The sequence below is a fragment of the Helicoverpa zea genome, chromosome 19, assembly GCF_022581195.2.
Source record: "Helicoverpa zea isolate HzStark_Cry1AcR chromosome 19, ilHelZeax1.1, whole genome shotgun sequence".
Taxonomy (NCBI): domain Eukaryota; kingdom Metazoa; phylum Arthropoda; class Insecta; order Lepidoptera; family Noctuidae; genus Helicoverpa; species Helicoverpa zea.
In genome coordinates, this window is record NC_061470.1 from 1,875,817 (window position 1) to 1,897,472 (window position 21,656).

At 36.6% G+C, this 21,656-nt stretch overlaps 1 protein-coding gene across 1 annotated transcript in view; it reads left to right on the plus strand.

Annotated features, from left to right (window-relative positions):
* LOC124639563 (rabphilin-3A) overlaps positions 1 to 21,656 on the plus strand; it is a 70,771-nt gene that overhangs the window by 6,947 nt on the left and 42,168 nt on the right. The window contains exons 2-3 of the mRNA XM_047176993.1: positions 9,853 to 9,998; positions 19,976 to 20,120. Of these exons, the coding sequence (XP_047032949.1) occupies positions 9,853 to 9,998; positions 19,976 to 20,120 (291 nt within the window). The remainder of the gene's footprint in view (positions 1 to 9,852; positions 9,999 to 19,975; positions 20,121 to 21,656) is intronic.

The window sequence follows — 21,656 nt, forward strand, 5'->3', positions numbered from 1 at the left end:
ATACGTACTAAAGGACCAAATATTGGGCAGAGGATTTTGTTTTTCATAGTTAACTATCTAAGGAAAGCTTACCGATAGTTTGTTTAAATACTACTTAGGTATTTACTAGGAAACGGTTTTCGTGAAACGATTTTTTATCTGACCGTGGTTTGGGCATTAATCGGTTTAGGAACATTATGTAAGTCACAAATAAAATGGTTGCTACAAGTCCGAGATATATTACAGAAAATGGCTGTTTTTCTTAATCGTGCATTTATTATGATGAAGAAAATTTACCTTAGGAGCTTTGTTTATCAACCAAAAGAACTGTAGATAAGAACTTGTAATATTGTTCACACTGAAGCATATTTCCTCCCATCATGCAATGAAAGGTTAGGATCCCATGGGGTTCCACCATATACGTACTACAGGACCAAATAACAAATTGTTAAATGACAATTTATTTACTAGGAAGCGGGATTTTTGGGAAACTATTTTATGTGACCGAGCTTTGGGAATAAATATTTTTTTTAAGAACACAAGTCTTAAATAATACTTAGTCAGGAAAGTTAAGTCGAAACGACTGGAGATTTTAATCTATACTAATATTATAAAGAGGAAAACTTTGTTTGTTTGTTTGTTTGGTTGTAATGGATAAACTCAAAAACTACTGGATCGATTTTAAATATTCTTTCACCGTTAGAAAGCTATATTATCTGCGAATAACATAGGCTATATTTTATCCCGGTGCGGGCAGTAGCTCCCATGGGACGCGGGTGAAACCGCGGGAAAACGGCTAGTTTATTACAAACAGCTGTTTTCTTAAATAGTGCATTTAAATGTTGTTGGTGAAAATGGATCTTAGAAGCTTTAGTTTGTCAAGTAGAAAAACCCTAGATAGGAAGAAATAGTAACATTTTTCATTTTTAAACTGACTGGAATCACACAAAGAAATCTACTATTAAACCGACCGCTAGTCGCAGTTTATTTACCTGGCGCTAGTTTATTAAAATACTAAGTAGAGTAATGAAAGTAGGTCGTCATTAACTAGTTGTGAGCTTTGGTTTCACTCGCAACAAGAGAAGCAATGACTAAACCATTTTTTTAAACTATCCATGTACGATGTTTTGTCGTTATTCTTTATCAGCTGCATAGCCTTTTCTCAAGTATGTTAAGGTCTTCTTCCAGTCTAACCGTATGCAGCTGAGTACCGGTGTTTTATATGGAGCGACTGCCTGTCTGACCTCCTCAAACCAGTTGCCCGCGCAACCTGAAACCCCACGTAAGACCGGTTGTCATACCCTTAGGTTAGACAGACTTACTGCCTTCTGACTATCCGTAACGACTGCCAAATATGTTCAAACGATAGCAAATTTATTAGAAACACTTATCAAAGATTAACAAAAAGACATTTTTCAAGTTTCAATTGGAGCTAGAAAAAGTATTTACAAACTGACTTTCGCATTAAATATGAATAAAAATAAAGCAAAAATCTTACCCGTGCAAACTAGGTTGGTAATCCGCTTATGCACTTTTATAATGCACTCAGGTTTTTGCTGCTTACGAAGTTAATATAACTTCATAATATTAATACTGTTATAATATAAAGTGTTTGCTTGTGATATTGTTAAAGGGATGCCAGAGAGAGTATTAATTGAATAATAATTAACTGTATGTAGTATGCTTTGTAATAACATTAATACTTATTTATATTTTTGTAAGATAAAAACATTATTCGTGTTTAGCTAACTTATTTAATTATAGTCTAGTAATAATATAATTTTAATATTGATTTACCGTCTATCCTAACGTTTTTTGTTCGACTTATATTTTTAAGTTACTAAGTAGACTTTATATGCGCAGTAGGTATTTAAAATATTGTACCTAATTTTGAAAATTAAGATTACAATAAAAGTTTTAAATATCTAGAGCAACATTTCTATTCAGTGTTGCAACCTATAAAAATAATCTTCATATATCTTGCTGCAACTATTTACATAATATATCCCTTACATAGTAGGTACCGCTTTGATTTCCAAGTTGCTACCTACACATTGTGTTACTAAATTGCAACGTGCATACCTACATAATATACGTACACACATTTATAGAGGTAAGGCCATGGAGAACAAAATGACTAGCGGAGATGTCATAACGCAAAAACTCCTAAGAAAGTAGCGCGTCAAAATGCGGTACTGGGGGGACGATGAACGTTACTAGCTCCGTCCTTACACGCCTTCTAAGGATCCCTCCCATTTTTTTCAAAATACCAGTACTCAAGACCAATCTTTGACAGATTGGTTTTGATATGACAAGAAACCCGAACGTATCTTGGGTTCTAGTAACTGATCACTTTGATTTAGGCCTAGGAAACCTAACGTCGCGTTAGTTCTAGTAACTGATCGCGCCTACCGTACCTCGCTTGACCTACAAGAAGGCGCCTGACCTACCTTCCTTATGGAATCTCCGCTATCTTTCCTTCCTCACTGGGTAAGGCTTACCTATATCAGGTAACCTAGTTACCAACGACTGCGCTTTGCATAACGAGGATTAAAAGCTAAGAAGGAGTTTCAGATTTAATTTAATTTGTTTAGCTTTATTAAATAAATTATTTATGTTGAGAGAAATTTAAAATTGCATGATATTGCATTTTGTTTTTGTGGAAATTGAAATAACTCTGAGCAACTGTACGAATGATTTAATCGCGTACATTCACATTGTTTTATTTACGTATACGCGTCACTGATTTTAATTTTCGAACAAATACGTAGTTTATTTTTTTTACTGCGTTCCAAATTCGATTCAATTTTGTTTCGTCATGAAAATAATAGTGAAAAACTTCATCGATCTACAGAAATGAGTAGATAGGTACTGAATGTGGTTATGACGTAGTAACTATTTTATAATCTGTGGTTATGAGTTAAAAATAAATACCTTTATTAAATGTACAACCGCTCGTCTTGCATGAAATAAAAGTAGATACTCAAATTATTTCCTTTCTCACAAAATTCATTCATTATATATCCAGAATTTTGTCATTTTGCGTCATATTAAAGACACATCATTCAATTAAAAAACATTCTTACCTACAACCCTTAAACATTTACGTAAAACCTTTTTAACCGGCTTTCACTCTTCAAGGCCAACTATTGAACGGCTTACGGCTCCAAGTAAAACGATTCAATTTTCATTCGATAGAACAATTGCATTTCAAATTGAAACTTGCACTTTGAAGCGTTTTTGTTTGAGCACTTCAATAGCAAGCTTTCGATTGCACTGTTGAATGAAATTCTCTATTTCCCTAATGGATAAAAGGCAATTAAAGTTCTTGAGGTGTTACAAAATCTCAAAACCATTTTTACAGCCGACCACCCTATTCTCTGTGAGCGTTGTGCACACCTGTAAATGACTTATTTGCACGGGACTAACAATTGTTATATTGTATATGCGTAAGCAATTGTAAATAAGTTGTTGGTGTGCCTTGTAAATAAAATCACTTTTTGAACGTCAGGAATTTACAAAAGAAAGCCCCCAAAACGTCCACCACTTCCTGTATTTTTTTCCTCACAAATCAATGTGGTTTAACTACGCTTTCACTATTAGCCTAGCTTTTTTCTAACTTTAGCTTCCAGTTTGCAGCTGAATAACAGCATCTAACGTCAAACTACTGCCTATCCAAGCTCATCTACTCAGTAATCCTGGTCAACTGCCTCGTTGGTCTAGCTGTCGCTAGTGCGGCTGCTAAGCACGAGGTCTCGGGTTCGATTCCCGAGTCGGGCCGAAATCGCTTTGTGGGTTTTAGAAGACTTTCACAAAGCAGCCCGGAGCCTGGAAGCTGGTGATTGATACACCCGTGCATCGGAGAGCACGTAAATGTCGGTCCTGCGCCTGATCTCTCTCCGGTCGTGTCGGATTACCGTCCCATCGGGCTATGAGAGTTAAGGAATAGTGAGTGCACCTGTGTCTGCGCAAATGCTCGTGCACTATAATATGTCCTGCGTAGTTGGCTAATCTCCTTACATGAGAACAGTCGCCGTAGCCGATAATCGGCTAGGAGGACATCATCATCATCATCAGTAATCCTGGCAACCCGATACCCTTTAGTAAGACTAGTTGGTAGACATTCTAGCTTAATCTAACTACGACTAACGACTGCCAAAGACGTTCAAATGACTGCCGGGGCCAACAACTGGGCCGGGGAAAACAAGATATACTTAGACAGTAGGTACATACAGACTTAGAAAAGTGGCATCTTTTACTATAATGTAGCCTGTATCTATATAGCCTTATAAATTCCAGCTAAGTAGTAAGTAATACAACTCTATAAGCCATTCCAGGAAAACCGACATGATACGAGTAACCCATATGATATAATTCCAACAAAAAATTACAGTGCGCGGCAGAAAAAACGAGTGTACATAAAATAAAAGCTTTTAAAACAAAAAATGCCAACAATGTAATAACATTGAACTCTCGCTTCATAGCTTTACAAACACGGAGTTTTATTTCACGAATGCAGCTTCAAACTATTCGGAATAATTGCCTGAAGAATTTTTTGCACATTGCAAATATTTATACTAGCCGTTTTCCCGCGATTTCGCCCGCCTCCCGTGGGAACTATTTATTTATTTAACTTTATGCAACATTACACACACACAGGCGGACTTAATGTCACAGCCATTCTCTCCAGTCAACTTTAGGAAGAATTAATACCGAATAAGATATTTCACTCGGGAAGAATGTAGCTTTCCAAAAGTGAAAGACTTTGTCAAATCGATTTAGTGGTTTCGGAGTATTCAGGGTACAAACAAACAAACAAAAAAGTTTCCTCTTTTTTATTTTAAGTCTTGAAAAGTCAAAGGATACTTTTTGTTGTAAAAGTCAAAGGCTACCTTTTATTTAATTGCTGCCTCTTGAAAGATTTTATTATATTGAAGAGGTAGAACGCCTAGAGGTACGCCATGACTTATCAACGAGGATTGACGGTCCTTCAGATGCTCTCTTGTGGCGATACTTCTTTCCATCAAAAACATAGGAAGTGGTGAAGGGTGGGCGTTTTTTTGGGAACTGCCTTTTGTTTTGACGTTCGAAAAGTGCTGATCTATAAGCCAATTTTGAAGAATCGTTTTTTAGTTTGAGTTTGCATGTAACATGTTGATATGAGACCAGAACGCGGTGCAGCCAAAAGATAAAACGGGATCCGATTACTTAAAAGTCGCTGTCTATGGAACACCAGGCTGTATTCTCATAAACCGTGATAGCTAGACAGTTGAAATTTTCTCAGATGATGTATTTTTAACCAACTTCATAAAAAGGACGAGGTTCTCAATTCTGATGTTTGTATTTTTCAATAAAGCTATATAAACTTATCGTCACAATTTGACAATATTTTTGGTATAAAAATTGTAATAAGTTAGAAAAAACTATTAACTTTATTGCCTCTCACGATAATCCGACAAGCGTAACAGGCAATCAATCAAAGTATTTCTATTTCTGACAGGCGAAGCAATAACTTTTAGCCTACCCGTACACTGAAAACTTTTAGTCGGCCGATAGTTTGTTTGGGCTCATAAATCAGTATGAAGATGAGTGGTAGTACGCACATTATAAAGATCAGGTGTTTAGCCGGTATCAGAAAGACTTATGCCCATTTTCACCAACAAATACGTAAACTTAGGGATCCCCTAAGAGCATTTAGGGAACACTTAATTCGAATTTCGTTTTCACCAAAGCTTAAGTATCCTTTATAATCTTATGCCCATTTTCACCAACAATCTCTTAATCTAAGTGCCACTTAGAATAAGGGCTCTCCCAATTTTGACATAAATAACTATGGATAAGGGATACCTAAACTTTGGTGAAAACGAAATTCTTATTAAGTGTTCCGTAAATGCTCTTAGGGGATCCCTTAATTTAGGTATTTGTTGGTGAAAATGGGCATTAAAGTATTGGGGAAACCCTTATTCTACGTGACACTTAGTTAGGGAAACGTAAAGAGATTATTGGTGAAAGCGAGCATGAAAGCTTTGATTTCTATCAAGATTTTCTAAAACAAATTCGCCAATCATCGGATGTACTGGCGGTAGACTGTTTAGTCTTAAATATTCTTAGTTTACTAAGTTTATACCTATTTATAAGTATGTCGTCTCTCTGAATAAACTAAGTTTCGGGGAACGACCTAATTAGATTCCAAGTTAAAGTGAGTTTTCGTTTGAAAGGTCTATTTTTGGAGCTCTAATATATTTACAGTGTAACATAAGTGGTCTGAATATTAGGTAACTAGTTTCCGTCACCGGTTTTACTGGGGAAATTTCTTCTCGTACCTGGTTAAATATCGCCTTTTTTTCCGACGTGAAAAATCATCAAATGACCCCTCCCGCTGTGGGTTAGCAGCGGTGAGGGAGTGTAACACTCTTACTGACTAAAAACCGTCGTGTTCAAAAAATATTTAAATTGATAAATGAAGTGAAATATATGTAATTAAAAATTATAATGTTTTTCCACTATAACATGTGACGATAGTGTTCAATGATTCAGTTTTTTTTTTTTTCAAAAAGTTTGTAGTTTTGGCGCCTTTGACTAACTGTTTTCACCCGCGTACCGAAGGAAGTACTGCTCATGCCCGGATAAAATATAGCGTTACTTGGGAATAATCTAGCTTCCTAACATTTTTTCAAATCGGACCGATTTATGTAGTTTTGGAGCCTTTAGGGTACAGACAAATCACCAAAAAAATCTTTCCTCTGTACATACGGCAAAGATTCCAGCGTATACGAATTATTTTAATAGCCTGGTAATAGTGGTTATTGATATTAAGTTACAAAGGCACTACGTACAAAGGTTCACTTACTTGTCTACATAATTCTATTATATTTGGCTTGTAAACACATTTATAAAATAACTGGGCGTGTAAAGCAAACGTAAGCGACTCGCCCTATTGAAAGGGTATCGAATTTAGTCGTGATTTTATTATATTAAACGTGATTTCGTAAAATCAGATCCATAAAAATATAATAAACAGGAAACGTTTTTTATTTGTTTGTCTGTACCCTAAGAGCTCCGAAACTACTGAACAGATTTGAAAAATTCTTTCACTGTTCGAAAGCTGCGTTCTTTTCGAGTAACAAAGGCTATATTTTATCCTGATACGGGTAGTAGTTCTCCTGTCCATAGCTAAGAAATATATAGTCCCTTTCATCATTTTTCTCCCCCAAATTAAAGAACCAAGCTTGACCAATCTTGTAAGAAAATACTCAGACGAAAGACGTCACAAACCCCATATCAATGACCTTGAACACCCCCTTCACTGCCAACACTTACAATATACACTGTAATAAAGAAATAGCTCGAAAGTACCCCTTGCCATATAATTGGAATGCTTATAACCACGGAGGAAGGAAAGATAGCGGAGATGCCATAAGGAGTGTAGGTCAGAGGCCTTCTTGTAGGTCAAGCAACGTAACGTAGGCGTGATCAGTTACCAGAACTAACGAGACGTTCAAGACGTTTGTCAAGGAACCCCTTGACAAGTAATAACCAATCTGTCAAAGATTTGCCTTAATTGATTGGTGATTTTATTTTTAAAGCGTAATGAAATGAAAATGGTCGAGTTCCATGAAAGGTGCGTAAGGGGGGAGCTAGTTACGTACCTCGTCTCCCGAACATCCGCATGTTCAATCTACTTTCTCAGGAGATTTTGCGTAATGACATCTCCGCTAGTCATTTTGTTCTCCATGGTTATAATAACCCACGCTATTGTTTTAGGGTTATATGAAAAGCAAAGGTTATTCGAATGGGTAATTTGGGAAATCTCATTGTTTTGATTGGACATTTATAAATACGTTTATATGTATATGGATCGAATATACTGGTACATTTATTTGCATTCTGTGTATGTATGTGTAACGTGAATTCGGGAGCACATTTTGAGTCCTCGCTTGCTGCAAAATTTTATGAGCATAAAGTTTGTCACATTATAACGATTAGGAATAGAGCTAGTCGCACGCATTAACTCTCCGATCGATCCCTACTGTACAATATTAAAAATAGAAATTGTACCTGTGAGTATAGGTACTTCAAATTGAATCGAAAAACAGAAGCTCCTTGTGTCAAGGATTAACTAACAGCAAAATATATGACAGCCTATTTAAGGCCACAGCTACAACATCTTGATCACCCTTTTAGAAACCCTATAATAAACTCTTACCTTGTAAACATACGTGCAAAAATATCTACCCACACATTTAACACGTAACCGACACGAGCGTGAGTTCCCCTAGCTATTCATGTCATAATATTGATCACTAGATACACTAATCCCAGGCCCGATAACTTTGCAACACTGTATTCATGGAGATCAAAATGACTAGCGGAGGTGCCATAACGGAAAATTGTCTAAGAAAGTAGCGCGCCAAAATGCAGGTGATTTGATGATTTTACGTCGCTAAAAAAAAAAAAAAAAAGAGGCTGACGAGGAACGTTACTGTCTTCGCCCTTATACGCCTTCTTTGAACCTGACCATTTTTGTAATACCAAAAGTCGTTGACAGATGTCTCAAAGATCCCAAGCACCTCAGTAGTTCATTCGTAACTGATCGTTTTAGTCATGCCCGCTGTACGAATTTGACCTAGAAGAAGTCGCCTGACCTACCTGCATTATGGCATCTCCGCCCTTTTCTTACTCCGTGGTAATCTGGTAATGACTCATGATGTGACTGATACGAGTTGGAAGGTATTATGTTAATCGGTTTTTGGTTAATTCACACTTACGTGTATGCGTTTAGAGGTCATCAGAGCCGGTGATTGGACTTTATACTTTATCTCTTTAATTATAAGTGTCATTTTTGCAGTGTCAGTGTTGTTACAGATAAGTCATATCTGATAATTGGCGGTACACTGTTGCAATTAATTTTACATGTTCGGGAAAATGCATAAAAGTAATGTATAGTTTTACATTTCATATGAACGCAGAATTTTCATATTTTTTTGTGGTTAGAGGATTTTTTCTTTGAGCGGGCACACGAATATAAGCGTTTAAATAATTTTTGCCAAAATTGCCTGCCTGTCATGCAATATTGTGGTTTTAACCATGCCTGTTCGAAAGCTCGTCAATTATGAACATTATATTCAGTACATATGTATATTTTTAATCTGATCGTTACTGATACCGCAAAGCTGTTTTTTGTTACGAGCAAAATGCAATATAAACTTCGTCAAAGCGTTTTAACAACAGACAGAAATATAACCTATTTCACTATTTTCTTTCGAGCTCCCTTAGACTAAACTATCAGCCGACAGTCGTAGTCGGTTCAATGGTTGAGTGTTTTATTTTAAGGTTACCGCGGCCCTGGTACATAAAAGGTCTACGACGGAACACGACGTTTTTAGTCAGTAAGAGTCTGACACTCCCTCACCGCTGCTAACCCACAGCGGGAGGGGTTATTTGATGATTTTTGACGTCAAAAAAATAAATAAAAATAAAATAAAAAGGTAATCATGATTTCAATCATACTGGTTTAATGAGCCAGATGAAACTCGATGGGTCCACCCACGATACCAACTCACACAAGCTTCATAGCTGATGTGCAATAAATACACATGTGTTTACAAAAGACTTTATCAAGTCTGAGCCAATGATAAGTCGGCACATCTTGTCATTATTATTTTCAGTCAGGCTTCAGGTTTTTAATCATACTTTACATAGATTTTTACTCAGACTTTAAGTTGTTCAGATATTTGTACTTAACTCGTGTGGATTCACCATTGTTTGAGTTAACGGAGTTTGACTTTGAGGTTTATGGGGGCTCTAAAGATTTTACAATATCCATAGTTCCCTTATGCTATCAACTACAATGCTACTTACTTGCTTCCCCAGGCTAAGAACAGGATGGAGTGCGGCCCGCAGCGAGCCCCCCCTCACGCCAAGCGAGCGAGAGGCGATAGCCGCCGTCGTCAAGAGAGCAGAGAAGATTGATGAAGTGGAAGCCAAGAGGGTCGGCAGACTTGTGGCTAGGCTTGAAGGTAGGATGTTAAGTTAGGGAAGAAGTAGGGCTGGTTTTTTTAGGAGAAATGCTGCTGGTATGATGATGATGTCCTTCTTGCCAAGGAGTATGAAGGTAATGCTGCATATGAGGGTTCAGCCAGCTGCGTAGGACATCGCAGCCGTCGTGAAGAGAGCAGAGAAGATTGATGAAGTGAAAGCCAAGAGGGTCGGCAGACTTGTAGCTAGGCTTGAAGGTACGTGGTAGATTAAGGAATTATGTTAAGCGAAGAAAGACTAGTTATTCTATGGGGAAAAGATGCTGATATTATTACATCACTCGATACAATTTCCGCCATCATAATTGCATAACAAAATTTCTCTTGTGCAATTGGCCGGTTAACCTAGCCAGATCTTTGACACAGTGCTGACAGCTCACTTGCCGCGCTGTCTATGGTCTGAGACGCTCACTGGGCAACTTTTTATTTTTCATAAGTTTATTGTCTATGTCTCTTGTCTTGATATTCTCGTATTGTGTTTTGTTTTGTCTATGGTTTGTTTTATATTCATTGTTAATATTATCTTTTTACTACGTTTCTGTTACTTTACTAATCATATATATGTTATGGACCATGTGATTAATTCGGGCATTATTAATAATGCCCGAGCATTATGAATAATGTCTAGCTTTATCGGGCCAAGTGATTAATAACTATCTTAACTTCATTATTTATCACATTGCACGGGCATTATTATATTGCTACATGACAGTTGGGCAATTTGATAATAAAGCAAAAAATTGAAGTTATAGTTCGGCCATTCAGAGAATGCGTTCCTGACACGTCGCGATTGAACTGACGACGTAATAACATTCATTGATTATTGATATAATAATGTTGTTTTAATGCTCCTCAATTGTTAAAACGGTAAACAACCAGCAAAAATATTTTTATCGTAACTGCAACGCCATTGCAAAGTTACGTCGTCAGTTCAATCGCGACGTGTCAGGAACGCATTCTCTGAATGGCCGAACTATAGTGACGAAAACGTATCCCACGTAACGGTTGCCCGGGTAACTGGGTTGAGGAGGTCAGATAGGGCAGTCGCTCCTTGTAAAGCACTGGTACTCAGTTACATCCGGTTAGACTGGAAGCCGACCCCAACATAGTTTGGGAAAAAGGCTCGGAGGATGATGTGACGAAAACGTATCGCTGCAAAACCGACTCCACGTAGTCTTGTCTGTCCTACCCCTAGAGTGCAATTCACAACCGCGTAAGTGTGGAGGGGCGAGGCGGCCTGCGAGCTGAGGCGCAGGTAGTTTTAACGCTCGCCGACGCGGCTGAGGCTGGCCGGCTGAGCCGGCCAGCAAGCCGAAGCTGCGGCGGTGAGCGTGAAAACCATCTGCGACGATAAGCTCGCATGGGACCGCCGGAGCCCCGCAGCACCGGAGCCGTGACAGAAGCCATGCTTGCTGCATGTTGCTTGCTTACATTTTAAACGTACTGAGTTAAAAAATTAGAAGCTAAATAAATAAGTTTTATGATGTCATTTAATAGTATTTTAGAAGTTTACTGTTAGAACGCATGCTACAAATTTAGATGCTAAAAAATAACCATCATGCGGAGTTGTATTTAGAGCGGTTTACTTAGAAGATAACGAGTGGCTGAGATAGTATTATTTAGATGCTCGTTAATTGTGGCTGACTTAGTAATTTAGAAGGCAACATACATTATTCGGGGCGAATAATTATATTAAAAAGGAGCCTGTTTAATAAGCACCCTTTAAATATGACTTTCCTTAACTTTTAAATGCAAAAACTAATGGATTTTTAAGGCAGAAGTCCTTCATAATTAATCCAAATCATGAGGCTGATTATTTAAGTGGTTTAATATTTAGTTTATTTTAAATTAAATGGCAATAACAAGAAAAAAATGAATATAAATATGTTATTACTTTGCTTGTATTACTTTGCCCAAAAGGTCACGGGCAATATGTATAGTGCCCGGTCAATTTGATTATTTGAATAATTATTATCAAATTGCGCTCTCATATTGGGCATTTTTCATAATGACCGGGCATTATGTATACTGCTCAATTTATCACTTGGTCCATAACATATATAAATTTATTTATTTACTGGATTTGTGCCGAAACGGCGTCTGATTGTGTAGTCCCGAGGCAAGGTCATGTGGTGGGTCAGCGCTGAAAACCAGCGCTGTTGTCTCGTGCCTGCGTGTGCGAGACACAGCATTTATGCTGAGCGCTGCCCCTTTTCACGCATAAGTGATGCAGCTTTTTTTTTTTTTGTTTTACTGTTTGTTTTGTCCCTAGATTTATTTGTTTGTATTTGTGTGTGTTTGTTTTCTGCGTCATTTGTGTGTGTAAATACATGGTTTTTCTTTCTTTCTTTCTTTCTTTCTATATATTATAAGCTTTGGTAGATTTCAAAATACACGTCATCATTTGTCTAACCATTTCCCAATTACGTTGGGATCGGCTTTCAGTCTTGCCGAATGCCTTCCAGTCTTTTAAATAAATCGACTACCTATCTGACCTCTTCAACTCAGTCACCCCTTAGTAAAACTGGCTATCTGACTTTCGTTTCGTTAGGAAAATAGATAAGTTAGTAAGTTTAATAAGATCAATTATTTTGGAAAACTGCTGCTCAGTTAGTTTATAAAATATATACCCCATTCTTAGATACGCAGGACACAGTGACACCATGAAATTTAACCTTCAGCAGTTTTCAGAACAATCACAATAAAATTAATTACTGGTGCAGACAGACGCATGAAACTGAACGTCTCATAAATCCAGGTCATTAACCTCGTCTGCGTGCTACGTCGTAGCCGCGTAGCATAGCGCTACGGCGTAGCTGCACACGAGTAATAATAAAATCACATGGGTAGTTTGTGTGTTATGAAAGGTGGCTAAGCAATGTGTGATAATCTTTGTAATAAGACATTTTCAGAAGATTATTTTAATTGATTTAAATAGAAAATATGAACTTCATATCAGGCTTCTTGTAAACGAAGAAAAGACAAATTAAAATAACAAAATTTAACTTTCAATAATATGTATTAATACAGTACGGCACAAAAAACACGAAAACAAGACTTATACTTTCACAGTCATTCCACATCAGAGCCTGACAGCCAGATTTGAAAAAGCCGTGTCTCTAGGGCTTGATAGATAAATAAACGCCCACACAATGAGAAAAAATAAAACACTGAGTCGAAGCTTTTACTTTACGTAGAAAATTTATTACAGGTAACTATGTATACTAATATTATACAGCTAAACAATTTGTACATTTGCGATTTGAAATATATTCTAGACCTAAACCTGGGTGTTATTCTAGATTCTAACTTATCGTGGTCAGCTCAGGTCAATGAAGTTAGTCGCAAAGTTCACTACACTTTTCATACGCTGAAATGTCTTCAACACTTTTTGCCCTTGAAAACCAAAATTTCTCTTGCTCAGACTCTCATCCAACCCATTATAGACTACGCCGATGCCTGTTATCTGGATGCCACAGAGGAGCTTTTAAATAAACTTAAGCGCTTGCAAAATCTTTGTATTCGTTTTGTCTTCAAACAACTGAAATTCTCCCTTGAAAATTGACAGCTGACAACTAGTCAAAACATTCGATACTCCTAACTTTATCTCTGCTTTACACATGATATTGTAAATTATAAAAACGAAAAATGACTATTGTGGTTAAACCACTGCATGGATTAGGTTATTTTTTTTACAATTCGCCATAGAATATCATAAAGTATATCATATGCGGTAGGATTTAATGTGATTGTGAACGACACACCCTATATAGCTCATTTACCGAGGAGGGCTTTATGCTATTCTTTTACCGAGTGCGAGAAGTAGATTTTAAGAAAAGTGAGTGAAGTAAGCTAAGCATCCATTAGTATTATAAGATTAGTTAATCATTCTACGCTAGATAATTCATTCGGCTCATTAATCACTGAACTCAGCACAAAACTGACTTCAAGAGAAATGGTTCGTGAATTTATGTCAGATGACTGGTAGATATGGCTCGTAGCTAAGTGATAGCCGCATGAGTCGACCGATCATAAGGTTAATCAATGCTTGGTGGTAAGTGGATGGGCCACCATCTAAACTTATAGCTGCGCGTTTGGTAAGGCATGTTTAATTTGTGGGTACCGGCTGTCGTATTATACAACGTTATTTTTTGTTTGTGCGAAACCTGAATATAGTTTGTTCAGAATCAGTAACTGAATCGATTCCAATAGTTGTTATACCATGTTATATTTTTTCCCAAAATTATCTAAAAACTTTGAATGTTGGACACTACAAATAGGTATTTATTCTCGCACAACAAAGGTCACGGCGAGTTCATAGCGGGCGCGAGCGCACAGTGCTATCGCGTTGCGCGGCATGTGTGCGTTTTGTGGTGATTATGTATTATTACGGACAGTCCCGTAACTTAACAAGCTTATAACTTTGTGATTTTTCATGATACGGTTTTGAAATTTCGTACATAGATTCTTTACATAAAAATACTAGATAGGTGTATCAGGTTTCGCATAAACAAAAAATAACGTTGTATATGTATCTGCCAGTCGTTACGAATGGTTAGAAGCCAAAAAGTGCTCAATACTCAATACTCAATACTCAATACTTTATTTGCTTTCCATGTGTATTCTTAGGTGGTAGTCTTACATATATATAGTTCACATGGACCCTGTCGGGCACAGCAAAATAAGTGGGATAGGAGAGAGGAAGCTCTTATCGGCTATGTTACTTATTATTGTTAACTAAGACTAAAGTAGTTATATAGGCAAATAAGTTACATATTTTTATTTTAAAGGTTGTTTTTTTTTTTTTTTTTTAATTTTTTTTTTTTTTTTTTTTTTATTTAAACACTTAATCTACACTGCAAACTTGGAAGCTGTGTGTGTGCGCGTATATGTGTGTGTGTGTGTGTGTATGTGTGTGTGACTGTTTATGTCTTTATATTTTTATCATTTAGGTATTCGTTAACGGAATAGTAGCATTTACTTATAAGAAATTGTGTAAGTTTTTTTAAAAATATATTAATTTTATCTTCTCTTTTTATTTGTGCGGGTAGTTTATTGTACAATTTAATAGACATAACGTAGGGACTTGTCGAGTGCATTTTTAATCTTGACTTGGGTATATTTAGTTTAGCGCGGGGTCTGAGTTGATAGCGTGATTGGTTGTCGTCTCGTTGAGTGTACAGCTTTTGGTGTTTACGGACAAATTTGCATGATTCTAGTATGTAGATACAGGGGAGAGTTAAGATGTTGTGTTTTTGGAAGAATGGCTTGCAACTGTCTGTTTGCTCTATGTTTACGAGGATTCTTATCAGTTTCTTTTGCAGAGTGAAGAGTGTTATTGCATCTGTACTGTTGCCCCAGAGGGTGACACCATAGCTAAGCCACGCATATGCGTAAGCATAGTAGGTGGTTAGTGCTGTTTCGAAATTAGTGGTCTTTTTTATTTCACGGAGAGCGTACGAGAATTTTGAAATTTTTGAGTGTGTTTTTTGTATGTGTGGTTTCCAGTTAATGTGTGTGTCTATAACTAATCCGAGTAAGGTAAATTCTTTAACGGTTTCCAATTTTGAGTTGTTGAAGGTAAAGTCTAGGGTTAAGGGTGTTTTTTGGTAAGGGTAGAAAGTTATTAAGTTAGTTTTGGGGTAGTTTATTTCGAGATTGTGTTCATTCATCCAGTTGCAAGTTTTGGTAAGTATGGAGTTGAGAGTTTCATCTATATTTTCGTTGTTTTTGCATGATACTAAAATGGATATATCGTCTGCGAATAGGACACATGGGCTTTCTATGGTCGTAGGTAGGTCATTAATATAAAGTAAAAAGAGTAGGCACCCTATAACGCTGCCTTGAGGGATTGAGGCATTTATTATTTTACTGTTTGATCTGATTTTTTCAATTTCATTGCTTGCATGGTTATAGAATTCTATTTCAACTAATTGTTCCCTATCTTTTAAATATGATTTTAGCCAGTCGTGAGCTTTTCCGCGAATACCGATTCCATATAATTTGTTTAGTAATATACCAAATTGAACTTTGTCGTAGGCTTTGGTCATATCTAGTAATATTCCTATTGCGTATTCTCTGTTATTTATGGTGTTTAGGGCTTCTTGGATAAATTTATATACAGCTAAGGTAGTGGAACGGTTTTTTCGAAAACCGTTTTGACTTTCATTAAAGATATTATATTTTTCGCAGAATGCGTAAATGCGGTCGCACATAGCTTTTTCGAAGATTTTTGAGGCAGATGGTAAAAGGGCTATTGGGCGATAGTTGTTTGGGTCGGTTTTAGATTTTTTTTTGTGAATTGGTTTAATTACAGATTTTTTTAATAAATCGGGGAAGGTACCTTCCTCAAAAGATTGATTCAGGAGCAGGTAAAACGGTAAGGTAAGTTCGTTAGCGCATTGTCTTAAGAGCATAGGTGGTATTTCATCAATTCCGTGACTGCTTTTATTTTTTAAGTTTCTAATTATTTTGTTTACCTCCCAAGGGTCTATTGGGCTAAGAAACATCGTGTTCTCCGTGGGATTTAGTACAGAGGTATTCCCTATATTCGTACCAGATGGACTTGTGCTACTTTCTCCAATGGCTGCAAAGAAATTATTAAAAATGTTGGCTATTTGTTTAGGTTCGCTTATATTATCGTTATTTATTTGTAGTTTAATGTTATTATGTTCTTTTTTTGGTTTTTTATTTGTTTTCTCATTTATTATACTCCACATAGTTTTTACCGTGTTATTAGATTTTTTTATTTTATTTATATATTGAAGCTTTTTTGATACTGTGACCAAATTTTTTAATATTTTTTCATAATTCTTATAATAGTTCGTAATTATTGGATTTTTATTTTTAAGTGTAAATATTTTTAATAGTCTTTTGTTTTTGCAGGAAACTTTGATGCCTTTCGTTAACCATTTTTTTTTTAATTTTGTTTTAAGTTTTATTTTACAGTTTGGTATACAAAGGTTTAGGATATTTCTTAAGGTGTCATGAAAAACTTTATAGTTTTCATTTAGATTTTTGTTTTCAGGTAAGATTTTTTTCCAGTCGAGTTCTTTCAGTTTAGACTTAAACTTTAGGATATTCGCTTCATTGAATAATCTTTTTTTAATATACCAAGTTGTAGGTGTAGCTAACTGTGGTGCTGGTCTGGAAATGTGTATAATTGTACCGCTGTGGTCTGAAAACCCTAATTCTTCTACAGTTGTGTGTATTTTGTTGGGGATAGTGTTTGTAAATATTAAGTCTAGGCATGTAGATGTGCTCTGTGTTATTCTCGTAGGTATTTTTATGTGTTGTGTAAGTCTATATTCTAGCATGAGATCAAGAAATTGACTAGTCTTTATATTACTCTCTAAGATATTAATATTAAAATCTCCGCCTATTATTATATTAAATTTAGAATACTTATTATTTATATAGTTAGCAATATTTTTTAACTGTTTAATAAATATGTCTTCCTCTTTTCTATTCCAATACATTATTATTAATAATATGTTTTCTTTGGGTAGCTCAATTGCACACACTTCTAAAATATATTCTATGGACATGTCGGTTATATCGTCCCGCTCTGTGAAGTCGATATGATCTTGTAGGAGGATGCAAACGCCACCTCCCCCTCGCGTGCTGCGGCAGTATGACGCTGCTATTTTGTATCCATCAAATTGTATTATGCTTAGTTTTTCTTTCGATAGCCAAGTTTCGGATATACATATTGCATTATATATCGGGTTGTTTGCAATGAATGACTCGAGTATGTGTTGCTTATTATAAAGACTTTGAATATTTTGAAACAATATTTTAAATATTTGGTCTGTGCTTTCGAAAGGAATGGTTGTTAGTTTCTTCGTTTCTGTAGCTTGAATCTAGGTGGCCTGTATCGTAAGTAGTGTTCTGGTTAAGCATTATCTCATTTTGCGTGTTTATCAGTTCGTTTCTGCACATTTCATCTCTTGTTGCGGTAGCTTTACCTTCCACATACAGTTTATTATTTCTTATTACTGCATGTAAACCCTTCTTTCTTGCCTTTATCATTTCGTCTCGTAATTGCTGTCTTTTCTTAAGTGAATTTTCGTCCAGGAACTCAGATACAGATAATCCTGATTCTTTGAAGTAGTGGTTATTGTTTTTAATGTATTTAGCCATTCGTTTGCTTATTAATTCTACTACTAGTGGCCGGCTATTGGTGTAATTTCTACCTATTCTATACATATTTTCTACGTAGCCCACTAGGTCTACCTGAAGAATATCGCGAAACGCTTCTATGATTCGGTCATGTAGGCTGACTTCAGGCTCTTTGTGGTACTCGGTGAGGCCGTAGATGACTATCTTTTTAGCATTACTTTCCGTACATTGAATTTGAGGAGGTGTAGATATTGACTTAATTTTCGAAATTTCTTGCTTCAATTGTTCGTTTTCTTTAATTAGGTTTTCTATCTTTGCGTTAATTTTTTCAATGTCTTGTAATCTTTGTTCGTTTTGTCTTGAGAGATTTGCGGTTTTTTGTTCAAAATCTTCAGTAAGTTTCGTAACAGCTTTATTTATTGCTGTTTGTATGGTGTTCCGGAGATCGGCTATTATGGATTGGTTATTTTCTTTAAGGCGCATCATAATTATTTCACTTAAGTTTTGTAAGGAAAGTTCAGTATTGGTGTTCGAAGAGGTTTTTTCACCAGGATATAATGTGTCACCTAATAAACTCAGGTCTTCGGAAGTTGTCGAGTCATTGTTAGGGTAGGTTTTGCGTCGAATTGTAATATTATTTTCTTCGTTGGGTGTGGTTATTCCTTTAATCTGGTTTTGCGTGGAAATAAGCGGTCGTATGGGTGTATCGGTATTTCCGGTTTTTGGCATTTTACAGCGGCAATCTTGGCATTTCCATATTTTTTTATGGTCAGGAGTCATAGTTCTTTTGAAGTGGTTTTCGGAGACATTCGCGCATTCTAGGTCGTAGTTATTGTTGCATAATGTACACGTGAGGTGCAATTTGTTGGAAAGGTTTTGGGTACAACCTGCACAATTATTTAATTTTTGTGACATTTTTTATCCTGTGCTGACCTCTAGTGAGCAGTTATCCAAACTAAACTTTTGATGTGATGGGACTATTTTCACCGTAGAACGATAGATGGCGCTGGTGTTCTTAATAAATGCAGGATTAATAGTCAGTGCTACCCTCTAGTATTTTTTGTACAGATATCAAGTGGATTGTATCCGTAATTAAACATAGGTGGCGCTGTTTTATGGTATGGATCAGGATGACTTGTATTTTTATTGTTGTTATAGATTATTATAATTATAAATTATTACTGTTCTTATAAATCACTCTCATACCTTTTCTAGGACTTCCATCAATAATCTTCAGGTTATTTCACAGAACTTTAGTCTTTAGTACAGGGAAAATGTAGCTGGCGTTATTGTTTACAATTTCAATATCAGCCGTTATAGCACTAAATATGAATTTTCTTTAGAGTTTTCGTGTTTTTCTTTCGCACTTTATATGTAATCACTCAAGGTCAGGGTTTCTGACAGCTGGAACTACTTTCACTTGTACTTTAAGCACTTTTTCTATTTTTAAATAATTTAATACGTGGAGCCGATGTTTACTTGCGCACGGCAGCGCCCAACTCTTGTCGACCAGTTTTGCCTTATCGCTGAACAAACTTTGTCAGATTGCCCAAGTAACTGGGTTGAGTAGGTCAGATCGGCAGGCGCTCCTTGCAGGCACTGGTACTCAGCTGCATCCTGGCTGCATCTGGTTAAGAATGGAAGCCGACCAAAAAGTCTAGGCAGATATAATCGATCCGTGAATGGGTAACCCATGACAAGTTCCTCCGTGTCTTAGAAAGACACGTACACGTACAATTGCTGGTTCCTATCTATTGCAGTCGCCTAATCTACTAAGATTTTAGTAGATACCTAAGGCACAACATTTTCAACAAGTAATTATAAACAATTGTCGCCAGGCATGCGTCGTTCAGCACAAGGCCCGGCTCCCCGGACGTGCCTGCTGTGTGGCGAGACGGCGCGCCTCCTGGCTCCTCTCAGAACCTGCTCCATCTGTAGGCATACGGCGTGCTCCAAGTGTGTCATCGAGAATCTGCCGCATAGGTGAGAACCACATGGTACCCAAAAAAAATGTCCGGTAAATAAACTTTTTTATCTAACATGTGCATAAAAAGCTCTTTAGAAATGTCGTCAACAAAGTTCCAGCAAGAAACTCTATAGACACTCTTTTCTACAACAAAAGCTTAGTTTGCCTACAGTACAAAGAAGTCCCTGAGAAAATTAAACAATGCATTTTATACTGTAGTCCTCAATCTGCCTATCCTGTAAAGCTATACGAACATTCCAAAGGAAGTAGGATTCTGAAAGGCAAGATCACCTTACGAATTCACCGCAGAAAGAAATCTTAGGACCATAAGTAAACCATGAAACCTTCTTTCACCCAAGATTTAAACTAGCTGATTCAACTTTATTAAGCTTAATACTTTCTAGTATTAAGTTTCCATTTCATCTCCGAGAAAATCCACGTGAATCGTATTTTACCAAACCCTGTATTGGCAATACCCAAGAGCATACATAACGCAGTTAGTGCGAATCATACAAAGCCTCCATGTGTTCCTGAATACACGAGAATTCTAACAGTCCACTTTAGCGTGTACAATATGAATGGCTGTTGACCAGATGAAGTAAAACGTAAGCAATGTTTCACAGTATACAATTATGTGTGTAAGGTGCTCGTAGTTAAGTTCAGCCGCACAGATTGATTGTTTAAATATCAAGTTACCCTTGATTAGTCCATGGAGGGCCCATCTATGTATATCATGAGTCCTTACTGGTTTTGGAAGGCACGTTTCATTGTGTATCCCGGTTGTCATTTGTACATCTTTGGCAAACATTGCGAGGAGTCAGAAGTTATTTGAACTTCTGACTCCTCCTCCTGACATAGCAGTAATAAATCTGGGTGAAAAGTTAGTTAGATAAATATGTATGAACTAACTACCTTGTAAGTCTACATGTTGGAATGCCAAAAGGTTTAGATACAACAAAACCTAATTGTACAATGGTCCATATTTACACATTACACAACCTTGTCTTAACCCTGGCTGTTTCTCAGCCACGAGCCACAAGCCCCACAAAGTTCACCAGCAACCACAACCTCAGCTCTTCAAAACAAAATGAGCAGAAAATACTGGAAACTCTTACAAACCACAGTAAATTGAAAGTTTCAGCTGACTTATAAGTGGCTTTTCTCTTGAACAATAGAACTTAAGTTTCTTTGTGAACATTGAAGGTGCTTTCAGATATTATGAAGAAAAAATGCAAAGTCACTTCGAGGTAAATACCTTGTGGTTTTTAGTTGGAAGTAGATGGTAAAGTGAAATCTATGTTCTTTAAAACATTTTCCAGGGAACAGCGGTTAATTTCACAGCACATATTATTACATATTTAAAAGGTATAGTTGTGAACTAAAGATTGTAAAAATGAGTTCATTAATTTAACTCTCTGCAGTCATTGATACGTTTTTGGATCGAAAACCTTTTGAGAAAGGTTACAGATTTCGATCGTTACACGTAGTGTGAACGGACAAGGTCCAATTGGATCCAATAGTTTTTTTTTCAGCCCCAAAAATACCCGCTAATA